Raw genomic sequence first — 13363 nt, forward strand, 5'->3', positions numbered from 1 at the left:
GAGATGAGCTACCAAAACTTGTTTGCTGGGCACTTCCGTGATCTGCGGGCAGTCCATTAATATTTATTATAGGCAAGGCTGGTAGTACTGGCTATTATTAATGTTGCCAGACACTCTCCATATTAAGACCCTGTTTTCTGTTGCATCTAACTTTGGAAAACTTAAACCATTTGGGCTGAAATTTTTCATGCTGGCTGCCTGCTTCAGGCAGATCTTTAAATTTCAGCCATTTCTGAGAACAGCTGGGGGGAAATAGGTTTTGCCCATGTTAAAAATACATTTGGCAACCTTTTCTTTGAAATCCTCTAAAATTTCTCTGCATTGGAGCAGTGTTTTGAAATTTGTCAGGCGGGGTGGCTGTTGTGTCTGGGTTTTTTAGCTGTTCCTGTGAAAATCTGCCCAAATTTGGCCAAGTTATAAGAAAAATCACAATTCGTGCATGCTCAGTAGAGACTTGCTCAAGCTTAACAGATAAAATCTCTGATTCCATCATTGCTGAGCATGTTCCATTCCCTCCCAGTTCCTGTGTGTGACCAGACTCTGCATATGCCATCCCTAAAGAGTGGCTAAGCATGTTCCAGCCCAGGGCTGTAGGGGCTCAGAAGGACTTTCTCCTGCCCTCAGTGAGGCCAAGCATTGGAACTGGGAGCAGGGAGTCTGTCTCTCCTGTGCTCTGAATGAATTCCTTCTCTTTCTCTCTCTTCTCCCACCTCCCACCCCAGCTAGCACAGCTGTATCCTGGAGGAGGAAGACCTCTGATTAGAATGTAGAGCAGACAAGAGCAGGACCAGCAGGAAAGGAAAGAAGTAGACTGCAACTGGAATCGGGGGGTTAGAGAAGGGCAGAGGAAGAAGAGATACAGTGACTGAGTTCCAAGAGAGAGACTGGGACTGACTAGAAAGGAGATTGAGAGCTGGGTGGTGGTTGAGGGCAGGCTGCAACTCATTTGGCTAGGAGACTAGGACTGGGAGCTTGGAGGGAAGGGGAAGCTCGGACAGATTGAGCAATAGGCTGGGAGCTGGTGAGAGAAATGGGAAGGGTCATACTGAGATTGGATGAAGAGCTGGGATAGAATTGGTATTTGGTGGGCAAAGAGACTGGGACAGGAATGTGTGAAGGACAGATTGTTAATGAGGAGCCCAGTGAGGGGAGAGGGACTGGGAACCAGCCAGTGGGGGGCGGGGGGATCAGATGAGGCTCAAGGAGGAGGAATTTGGGGGCAAGGAGACAGGGGGACAAGAAGTTGGAGTGGGAGGGAGGGAACTGGGTACATGGAGGGGAAGAGACTGTAAGCCAGGGGAATTTGGACTTTGACAGCTAGGCTGAAGGGGGAATAAACTGTCTGGCTGGGCTAGGGGTACTGGGACTACGATGAACCTGCAGAGGAGTGGCGATTAGGACTGGGACAAGGATCTGGGGTGGAAAAGAGAGAGGACTGGGATCAGTTAGAGGAAATGGGGAAGAGGGGTCAGAGCTTGGGGAAACAGGCAGAAGAGTTTGTGCCCACAAGAGCACACTTGCTTCCAGTGACTGGAATGGAACCCAAGCTTCCTAAGTCTCACTATTCTTCTGCTGTCATCAAATGTTTGTGAAATCCTCTGGTTAAGTGTGTCTCGTCTCATTCTAGCGCTTGTCCACTAGAGCAATGTTTCTCAACGACCAGTCCATGGACCAGCAAAGGCAGCAAGCAAGTCCCTGGTATCAAAAAGGTTGAGAAATACTGCACTAGAACACTAGGATACCATAGTGATAAGTGCTCTAGAAAAGCAGGGTTTGAATTGTGTTCAGTAAACAAGGCCTAGGACCAGACATTGAAGAGGATAAAACAAAATATTGATTTGTGCTCAATTAATGAGCAACTATCTTGTGCACTGAAAGAGGTGGAGTCTTGTGGAAAAAAGTGTGATCGTATTATTAAAGACTATCAGAATGTATACATACAAAGGGGCTGAATCAAGGTTGCATAGGCAACTGTTTCAGCCTGATTTTAAGGAATGACAACATGTTAGTAGTTGCATATGGTTAATACCCAGTTTAGGATGACATTGAGGTCACAGATCAAATCTGAGGTGCTACTGCAAAACTAAGAAAAACTGCATTTCAGATTAAATGGTGTAACCTTCAACTCTATAATAGTCCATGAGGAATCATATTCAACCACTAATACAGCTAGAATCTCCAAGTTGTAATATAATGGAGAAGATAAGAAAGTAACCAACAAAAAGGCTCTACAACAATTATACTGTCCTTTCCTAGGGCTTTAACTTGTATGCATGTCCTTTTTCCCCACATTGTGGATTAATGTAAGAACTGACACTTTTGCTGAACTTCAAAATAAGTCTGTCTCATTCTGAAAGCTGTCTCCCCTGTTTAGCTTAGTGGGTGAAAAAAAAGGTAGTTTAAGAATACATTTTTTTTTTTTTTTAAATCATCAGATATGATGAGGGAGTGTGGGAGTCCATTATGAGCAGTTCAGCTCTTTTGTTGAAAACATATTGAATGCCTGCCTTTCAGAGGCCATCATGCTTATTTTAATAATAAACAGCTTCAGTTGCCATGAGGTTCATAGTCAATAGTTTAAAAAAAAAATTAGATGTGTTTAAATACAGTAGCAGTTCTCAAACGTTAGCAACTTGAGGGCCCATGTTTTTATTTAAATTTTTTTGCGGACCCCCAAGTCCCTACCACCGCTCCACCCCGCCCCTCCTCTTCCCTCCCCCGAGCGTGCCCTGTCTCCACTCCTCCCCCTCCCTCCCAGCGCTTCCTCCATGCCGCTGAACAGCTGTTACCCGGCATTCAGAAGGCACTGAAGGGAGTGGAAGGAGTTGATCGGGGTCTGCGGACCCCAGTTTGAGAAACACTGAACTACAGTATTACTTCATGTCTGGTAATCTGCTAAAAATGCTACGTTAGCTGCTTGGCCTCTTCCTGACTCAACCCTTGTTGTCCAGGAGTGGGTCACTGTCATGTAATTCTTACAGAAGTATTACCAAAATCCTTAAATGATTATTATGACTGATTTTAGTCAGGGTTAATATACACGAAAATATTAAACTGTTATCACTCAGTGACTAAAAATCTACAGGAACAGTGGATCAGTATTTTATAGGCTTTTTAAAAACCTTAACTGTGAACAAGTGCTGGGCACAAATAGCAATGCTGGCCCAATTAATATAAACTGTCCTCATTTTCCATTGTTGAAAAGAATTCGTTTTATACTCTAATGCCTTTTAAGTGCCAGGTGACATACAGAGATTTAAGCAAGGGAATATATTTGGATTTTAACATATTCTGATTAGAAAGCGTACTGCAGAGGATTAATGAGAACTTGAGGTCCCAAAAGAATATGAAATAAATTAATCTACTGACACAAACAATTTGCATAGATTAGAAATACATGTCTCAGTTAATATTGTGGCTCCTATCCATATTGTATTTTTGAGGTATATGCAGTATGTAACCTGTATTTAAAATAACAAATGACAGCTATTATTTCTTTTCCCTCCTTTTCTAATCTGCTAACATGTCAAACTGCAACAGGAATCCTCCCCTGCAGTTGCGTATTTCTTTTCTCCTGCCAGGCTTTTGATTAATACACACATTACATAGTGCTCAGACATTTTCCCTGCCGTTTCTTAAACCAGCAGGAAAGGCTGCAACTTTTCTCATAAACGGGGAATAAAACAAGGAGTATTTGGGTGGAGAAATAGTCTTTGATATATAATGGACCTGCAGTATCAAAAAGAAGCCTCACTTTCTCTGTGAGTAGAGATGGTTTACCTTTCTTTAAGTAGTATTTCTTAACTTTTTTGTCTTAAGGAAAATATTTATAATTGAAAAATGTTCAAAGTTGGGAGTGGATATAATACTGATTTCTCGTTGGCGAGAGGTGGGGAATGAACTGGAGTTTATTAGGTATACTGTACACAGATGTATCCCTTAATCTAGTATTCAGAAATATGAGTCTGGGAAAATATTAGTTTCCAGTAAGCTCATTATAGATTTTTATGTATATGACTGAAATACTTATTAATTGGGTAACTTGGGATGTATAGGGATCTATCTTTTAAAAGTGCCTGTCCTGTGGGAATACCTAATTCCATTCCCATTCCTCCTTTATCTGCCCATGAAGTCTCTCCCCACCATTTCCTTGCTGTTCCATGTTACTTTTGTGTGTCCCACAGACAGTATAGAAGTCTGGCCTTTAACACATCTGCACGATCAGTGCAAAATAACTGCTGAAGGAGGAGAGTGTGATGGACACATGGGGTGCAAGACTTTGTGGGGGGCTAGGAAGAAAAAGGGGAGATGGAAACAGTCAACTGTTTCTGGAGTGGGTGGGGGAATGTAGAAGTAGCCAGGAAGTGGGCAGATGTGGGTACAGCTGTGGCCTGTATAGAGGGAGAATTTTGGGGTTTGTAAAGAGAAAAGGAACATTTAGAGAGAATAAATAAAAGTGGGAGGAAAAGTACATAATAGACAAGGAGAGTGATGGAGAGTGATGGAACGAAATAAACTTGAAAGAGAAAGATATACCTTGTTTAGGTTACATTTATTGTATTTGTCTGGATAGTGTCCCACTGGCAGAATGTGAGTCAGATTGCTGAATGTAATTAGGTGTGTAACAAGGCTAATGGGACAGGTATTTCTAAAAAATTGCATGCTATAGCACCTGAATTTTTCACTTTTCTGTGAGAGTCCAAATTTTTTAGTTCTTCAGAACCAGTCACCATTTTGGTGATCTACATCCCTCATTTTACAAGGGATTTGCCATTTGACTGTGCTCTGTTGGTGAATACTCTTGCCAGCTGATCTGGATGGAAAAGTAAAGAACAAACTTTAGGTACCACTGTGGGAATGGGGATCAGGAGCATGTTTTTTTACATAGCTGCATCTATAGTTTTCTGCTGAGACACTGATTACCTTAGGATACCTTATTCCAATATGCATTTGGCCTTGTGTATGAAATATCCAGTATTACTATAACCCACCTGTACTCCATGGTCTCTCTCAGGGGGATGAGACTGGACAGCTGGTGCTGGACTCCAGTGCAGCTGCTGCAGCATGCCCGTTCCCCCATTTCCCTGATGGTAAAGGGGACACTAGGGTCATGAAAAGGGATAAAATGGTGACATTACAATCGGAGTCTTTGATCTGTGATTTCCAAAAAAGTGCCCCTTCCTCCAGGGATCTGCCTTTGCCTAATCCTAGACACTGCTCCTCAAGGCTCCTCAAGGTCCAAAGGTACAACAGCATGCCTCAGTTTCACAGGGAGGACAGTTGCCTACATCGCCCCCAAAACACCTTCATCCAGGTCTACTGCCTCCATTCCATACTCAGTGTCACTCATCTCCTTCCTCAGTGGTCTGACTAAACAAAATAGACAATCACTGCAGCTCTACAAGACTTCAGAGAAGCGTTAGAAAAGCCACAAACTTAATTCCAACCCTTATGCAAGGCATTTCCCTGTTCTGTCTTCCTCTAATGCTAGAATAACTCACCCCTTCCACCCCAGAAATGTCTTATCTTTCTCTGGTTCTGTGATGGATAAACACTCTAAGCAGCACACAATGCCAGATGCTTTCTATAGCCTACAAGAGGGACTTCAACCCAGAATCCTCATCAGAATTTATGATGAAAGGGGCCTTTAAAGCATTTAGAGAGAGCGGAAACTACCACTTTAGAAAGATGATTGAGCAACGGGCACATCTTATGAGCAAAAATATAAATATGCATGCACACATTGATGCCCAAGACCCTAGTTACCAGATTGGGATCTGCCCTTCAAAGACTTAGCAGGAGCACAAAGGGTTGTAAAGTTAGAACACCCCTGGGGATGAAGAAATGCACGAGGCAGAGGATGACCAATGGGGAATAGTCAGAAATTCCCTGATCCTCAATCTCAAAAGAGGGAAGGCTTCTCCCACAGAGGCTTTTATAATCTGCCTTCATGTGGTTCAAATGCTATTCTGATCACCCTTAGTTTAACCTGTGTTCAATATAGAATACTGCATTATCACCTTCTTACTTATCCTTCTTCCAACTTCAGTCCTCAACTGCCTGCTAGAGAAAGTTGTTCTGCTGAATTGGTTCCATTTTCTTTTGTAACACAGCTAATTAACTTTTTATAGTCACTTAAAATGAAAACATTAAGATTAGTTTTAAATACTGTATATTGAAATACCACACTATTGCAACAGTCCTAAAATTCTACTTTCTGCTAAGAAATCTAAGCCTTTTAAACTCTCCACAAAAAGCAAATTTAGTAAACTATAAAAATGCAATACTAAAAGTTATTAAACCCTATTAAAATATATGTTCCAAGTAGAATTCACAACCTAATGGGTAAAGCGATTTGTAGTCTGAATTTTCCTACTCTGACACACTAAAAACATACAGAATTCGGTATGGTAAGAGGATTGTGTTTGTGCTTTTTCCTCTTCCCCCTGTCCTCCAACCTTTTAAGTTCAGAATTGCTCAATATAATTTTTAATTTAGCTCTTGTCAGAAATAAACTCTGTAAAGGGGAAATGGCACATATGTACCTAATACAAAAATAAAGCTTTTAATGCAAATATTGTGAATGTGTGAAGAAGATTGTATTTGAAATAGGGTTCTCTATTTATGAATATTCAATAAAGCATCTAGATTAGTTTAGCAAAGCTGCTAACTTTTTCATATTGTAAAATATTCCCTCTTTCACAATCTGTTATTAATGGATTTTGATTATCAAGCCCTTTTATAGCAACCCATTATTTTGGAGAAGCTAAAGAATGTGAGGAATGAATTGCTGCTGTGATCTGGCACTTATCTGCAAAGATTTTAATCAGCTTTTTTATTGCTCCTAATTACATTGCTTTTCCTTTTCTTTAGTTATGATCTGCTCTTCAGTGTGAGGTTTATTATTAGTGGACTAAATAATGAACAGTTGTGCATGCATCATTGCTCATTCAGTCAAGGTTGAACTGCTGTCTTTTGTACAAATCTTAGAAGTTTACAATGTGCATAACGTAATAATAAGCTTAACCTAACTCTCACATCTTTTTTTTTTTTTCCCCCTGCCCAGAAGTGGAAGAGCTGTTAGCTTCTCTTAAGCATATCCAACACGCTTTGGTAGACCCCCAGAGCCAAGAGGATCTCTCTATCATTTTACAACTTGTCCAAAATACTGATTTTCAGAATGCATTTAAGATACATAATGCTGTCACAGTGCACATGAACAAGGCCAGCCCTCCGTATCCTCTTATCTCCAATGCACAAGAGCTAGCACAAGAGGTATGTATAGTATACATCTCCATGATATATTTTATAACTTGTAATTTGTATCATTGGAAATATATTCGGTTTTATCTGTGTATATCAAGCGTGTCTGAGTTATTAATAATCAAAGTTGAAATAAAATGGATCTTAATATATGAATAGTCACTGATTACTGCATCCACTTTTTCCAGAATTAAGCATTACAGCCAGGAATGAAATAGCTTTAAACTTTGGGATAATAGCTCAGTTTTTCAGAGTAAGAAATTTAACAGCAAAAAAAGTACAGTACTTAAGTGCAAAATATTACACCATTTAAGTGCAATAAAAGGAAGGGTGCTACAGAAATAATGGGAACATTTTTCATAGCTCTTCATATCCAGTAGATATTGTTCACTTACAGTGGATTTGGCATTCTTCTGAGTTTTGAACAGTACTTCGAGGATACCCCTGAAAATGGATCAAAATGAAATCCCTGAAGAAAGTAAACTTAACCATATTTAAAGTTCTTTAACTGTTCCAATCCTTAGGTCTTTGTACCTTGGGACTAAAGATTCTGTTGTGTATATAACTCAGTAGTTCAGTGTTGCTTGGTCATCTGGATTGGTGATATTGTCTATGCCTACCTTAACTACTGATTTAAAAGTGTCACTTAAAATCAGGATGATTATTTTATCCTAATAGATCCCAGGTGACACAGGAGAAATGGAGTTCCAGAGTTCCTATGGCTATCAGTCACCAAATAGCTTTCATTTCAAGGCATGGTCAGAAAGAGAGGCTTCCTGAAAACTTGGTCGAAAGCTGCTTAGACTCCTAATTTAGTTTAAGAATGTAGGAGAGAGTTGAATTATCCCTATGCTAAAAGCCCAGTACATGAATTTAAAAGGGGTGATATGTATACTTGTTCCCCACTTCTTTAGATCCTGGGGCTGCCAGGGACCAGTTCAGCCCCCAGCACTGGTTAGAGCAGGTTGTTCCTCTCCCTCACCTTCTGATCCTGTAGTGACCTGGGAATACTCAGGACATAAAACTTTACTGGTCATATCCCTTCCCACCACTGGAACACCCCCCAGGTGTCCCAAAATAGTCCATGTGACAGGGTCTCTGCCAATTCTGCGACCTCCTGTTCTGGGCAAAGGGTATTTATCTGTAGACAAAGGAAATATTGTACAAAATAAGCAAGACTGAATTTGTGCTTTGAGAGAATAGAATATATTACATTCATTCGTTAGAGGTCCTTGCATTAATGAAATAATTTTGGCTGTCATTAAGGGGCCTCATTGAGAAGAAAGAAATGATTTTTGCTAGCAGGATTTGTTAAAGGTCAGAACCAAGAGACTGGAAAAATGCATACTGACCTGGTCTATTGCAACCCTGCATCAGAACCATTGTTTTTCTGCTGCCGGTGGAAACAGCAGTTTGAACAAAGTAAGACCGTTTTCCACTCCTAGGGAAAAGGAGTCTAAGCAGTTTAATAAATTAATAATCTGGAATTTTCTGTAACTCATGAGTCACCCAGATGGACACCTTAGACATGTCTGTAATGGTTTGCTGCTGTTTGGTAAATAGGCTACCTTTTGTGGGCATGTGTACTTTTTTTTTTTTTTTAATGACTGCCCTCCTTTTACAGATCTTAATCTTTTATTCATTCCCTATTGTAGCCTAGTCCATCAGTAATCTCTGCTCTTGTCACTCTAATGTGACTGGATAACAGCCTAGATAGAGAGGCACTGTTCTGATTTGACACATTAGAATAGTTCATGTATTCTCATTGCATAAATGTCTTATTTCTTAAGAGTTTTGTTTAAATATATTGAGGCAGAGTAACAAATATACAGATTTGCTTTGTTTCTCTCAGTAAAATAGCTAGTTTCATTTAGTTATCTTTAAGAAAGAAACCTTAAGTCAGAGCTAAATTAGCCCACTGTGCAAAGCAGATTTTCACTGTTTGGTCTCTTTTAGGTACAGTGTGTTTTGAAACCCAGTCACCAGAAAGATGGGCAGGAGCTTAGTGCTTTGCTGAATGCCCCTCACATTCAGGTAAAATTAGACAAAGCTGGTACTGTGCAATCTACATCATGTAGATTTTAAAAATGTTTTTATGTGTTTTATTTCTTGCAAACACCTTAAAAACACTGGTTTGAAACTTGTTTCTTAAGGCTAAAAACTGAGTGTTCCTAGTATATATGGAAAATCTCCATGTGATTGAAAAACGAAAACTTATGTGTTTCATGAGGGACAAAATTCTAACTTCCTGCTACTAATGAAATTTGCTATTAAAATGAAATGCACACTTGGGGTTCAGTGCCACCCACCAGTCTTCAGGTGTACTTAGTTGCATACCTAGTAAGCCAACCTTCAGTGTTTATGCACAAAGTAGAAGATTGACTTTAAACATAACCATTGGAAGAGCGAAGCTGCGCTGGGTGCGTGGGTATATAATACAGTATTATTTTCCTCTGCATTGTTGCCCAAAAACTCAATCAGAATTGGGGCTCCATGGTGCTAGGCACTGTATAAACACATAGGAAGACAGACTTTTGCCCCATACAGTTTACTATCCAAAATTACAAAAAAAACAAGGGAAGGGGAAAAAAGTATGGCATACAAAGTGAACAGGGAGATAAAGGCTTATGTGGAGGGAGAGTGAGACTGGCAACAGAGGGCCTGTGATGGGAAGCAGCTAAGGTAAGTTAAAGGCAAACAGGCATTCATCAAATGCAAAATAATGTCCAGAGTTCAGATGGATTTAAAAAAAAAAAAGGGAGGGGAGGGGTTGCTGCTATTGGTGGCGTTGAGGTGCTGTGGAAGTATTAACTGAATAGGGGGTCCTGGCTGAGTGTAATCGTTCTCTGCCGCGTCTGGCTGTTTTGGGGGAATTTTTGCTGTTCCTTTGGACTGACTGCTGGAGCTTGGAGACTGTGGAGTGGGGTGGTCTTATTGGGGAAAGTGTTCCTTTTCCTTCCCAACTCTCTCCCCCCCCCCCCCAAAAAAGTGTGCTGGGAGTGTGGGGGAGTCTGAAACAATAGGAATAAATTCCAGCATATATCACTACTGTACAAACAAGAATTGACAACTAGTGAAATTTACAGTTGTCAGTTACAGAAGAATGTGATTAATGTGCATTGCTTGCAACTTATAAGTAAAACAGCTTCTACTGCACTTCTTGGCAAAGATTTAATAGTAGAGTGCTACAGTGAGGTCCCTTTTTATTAAAACTTCATTACATTTTAAAAATATATATATTTAATAGTATACGCTGAACAAGGCCAAGATTACTCTGACAAGCTGCACTTACATTTTGTGGCAGAGTCCCTAATTTTTGCAGTGCTTTAATGGAAATAATCAAAATATAGGGACAGCTTCAAACGTTAAAATTGGAGGTTTTGTATTTAATTATATATGAAAATGAATTCAAGTGTTAGTTCTAATGACAAAATCAGTTTATTTTAGGTTATCAGCGTATGTTCAGTAAGCTACAGATTGACAATGTTGTCATCTTTAGGTTTAAAGTTAACATATGAAGTAAAATGGGGTATTGAGACCCCTCAGAGCCATTGATTCAGACTGTCAGCAAACTCAGGAGGACAGCAGAAGATTAGTTTACATTCACTTCATGTTTTCCAGGTTATCATTGCAATCATCTCACAAAACTGAGTGACCGGGCAACAAAATGGCAGATGAAATTCAGTGTAGATAAATGCAAAGTAATGCACGGAAAACATAATCCCAACTATACATATAAATTAGCTGTTACCACTCAAGAAAGAGATCTTGGAGTCATCATGGATAGTTATCTGAAAACATCCACTCAATGTGCAGCGGCAGTCAAAAAAGCTAACAATGTTGGGAATTATTAGGAAAGGGATAGATAATAAGACAGAAAATATCACATTGCCTCTATATAAATCCATGGTATGCCCATATATTGAACACTGTGTGCAGATGTGGTCGCCCCATCTCAAAAAAGATATATTGGAATTGGAAAAGGTTCAGAAAAGGGCAACAAAAATTATTAGGGGTATGGAACAGCTTCCATATGAGGAGAGATTAATAACACTGGGACTTTTCAGCTTGGAAAAGAGACAACTAGGGGGGATATGATAGAGGTCTATAAAATCATGGCTGGTGTGGAGAAAGTAAATAAGGAAGTGTTATTTACTCCTTCTCATAACATAAGAACTAGGGGTCACCAAATAAAATTAATAGGCAGCAGGTTTAAAACAAACAAAAGGAAGTATTTCCTCACACAACACACAGTTAACCTGTGGAACTCTTTGCCCGAAGGTGTTGTGAAGGCCAAGACTATATTAATAGGGTTCAAAAAAGAGCTAGTTAAGTTAATGGAGGATAGGTCCATCAATGGCTATTAGCCAGGATGGACAGGGATGCAAAACCATACTCTGAAATGTCCATAGCCTGTTTTCCAGAAGCTGGGAATGGGCAATAGGGGGTGAATCACTGCTCTGTTCATTCCCTCTGAAGCACCTGGCATTGGCCACTGTCAGAAGACAGGATACTGGGCTAGATTGACTACTGGTCTGACCCAGTATGGCCCTTTTTATGTTCTTAATCATAAGGGCTAGAATATTAGCTTTTTTAAAAAGTAAGATTCTGAAGTACACTTTCGAAGCAAGGGTGAATTCTGCAGCTGCGGAATATATCTGGCTCTCACTATGAATTAGTATAATTAAAACTTAACCATGCTATTGTGATAGATCATCTTTAGGATTTTTTAATTCGTTTACTAGATAATTTGCACAATTTTCTAACTTGCAATGGGTATCCTACTTAGTACAAATTAGTGAATTTCTGTTGTGCTTCATGTAGGTATGAAAAGCATGATTTCCTTAAACTGCATTGTCTGTTTTGTTTAACACTAGGCACTTTTATTAGCTCATGATAAGGTTGCAGAGCAAGAAATGCAGCCAGAGCCAGTGACAAATGAAAAGGTTTATGAGAACTTTGGCCTGTATGGAGGGGAGACAGTGAAAATAGTTCGCATTGAGAAGGCACGAGATATTCCATTGGTAAGTATTGTTAGTTTGACAGCAGATCCCTTGCTCTGGAAGAAAATGAGGCTAGGACTGTCCAATTTACTTTTATTCTTCCAGACTCCCTTGTGGGGAAAGTTGTCCTAATAGTAGTGTTCAAACTTTTTTTTTTTAATTATTATTATTATTTTTATTATTGAGAGAGAGAGAGAGGTCTCTTCATAGGTGAAATAGAACAAAAAAAACCTTTTTTCCTCCTTTTTCAGCTCATTATTAATGTTTTGGAATTTTATCATGGATATGCGGTTTAAACTTAGAGCTAATAGTAATTTTGGTTCATGAAATAACAAATGTTTATGGGTGATGCAGATTTCTTATACTGAGGCTATATTAATTTATTCTAATACGGAAACCTAAATTGCTGCCATTTAGAGCAAAGTCAGTAGTATATCTGTTGAAAAGTTAATGGGATTGAAAGCAGGCCTTCCTAAAGAGGGCAGTATCTCAGGATTTGCTGAAACTGAGTTTTAATCCTTGCTGTGCCAACAACTGCATTTTTTACCTTTGTCATGTTCTGTTTTTCATGTTCTACATAAACATATTTGGAAAAAAGTTGTTTAAAAAATTTCAGTCATAATGTACAACTCAAATTTAATCACTGTTGAGCAGATTAGAAGTTCCTCTTTCTGCTTTATGAACTGAATCTATTTTTAAGTCAAAGCTTTAGATGTGTTCATCTAAGTTTGTTTTTCATTTGTAGTATATGAAATTTTATCCACTGGTTTAAAATATATGCAGTATATATCCATGAGTTTCATATTTGTTTTAAATTCAGATTAACTATTTGCAATTGTATAGGGTGCAACAGTGCGCAATGAAATGGATTCTGTCATCATTAGTCGAATAGTGAAAGGGGGTGCTGCAGAGAAGAGTGGGTTATTACATGAAGGGGATGAAGTTCTGGAAATTAATGGCATTGAGATTCGTGGAAAAGATGTTAATGAAGTTTTTGACTTGCTGGTAAGTGCGTCCCCTCTTCCCCCCCCCCCCCCCCCCCCGACCCCCAAGAATCTTAAAGTTGCCACTCCTTTAAAAAAAAGTTGGATCCAAAC

The 13363-nt window shown here is 39.4% G+C and overlaps 1 protein-coding gene across 3 annotated transcripts in view; it reads left to right on the top strand.

Annotated features, from left to right (window-relative positions):
- Positions 1–13363, top strand: part of MPP5 (membrane palmitoylated protein 5) — a 129115-nt gene that overhangs the window by 76693 nt on the left and 39059 nt on the right. For all 3 annotated transcript variants that reach the window (XM_024198589.2, XM_029911514.1, XM_024198591.2), the window contains 4 exons: positions 7067–7275; positions 9220–9297; positions 12141–12287; positions 13110–13271. In XM_024198589.2, the coding sequence (XP_024054357.1) occupies positions 7067–7275; positions 9220–9297; positions 12141–12287; positions 13110–13271 (596 nt within the window). The remainder of the gene's footprint in view (positions 1–7066; positions 7276–9219; positions 9298–12140; positions 12288–13109; positions 13272–13363) is intronic.

Source organism: Terrapene carolina, unplaced genomic scaffold (genome assembly GCF_002925995.2).
Source record: "Terrapene carolina triunguis isolate 2854851 unplaced genomic scaffold, T_m_triunguis-2.0 Scaffold96, whole genome shotgun sequence".
Lineage (NCBI taxonomy): Eukaryota > Metazoa > Chordata > Testudines > Emydidae > Terrapene > Terrapene triunguis.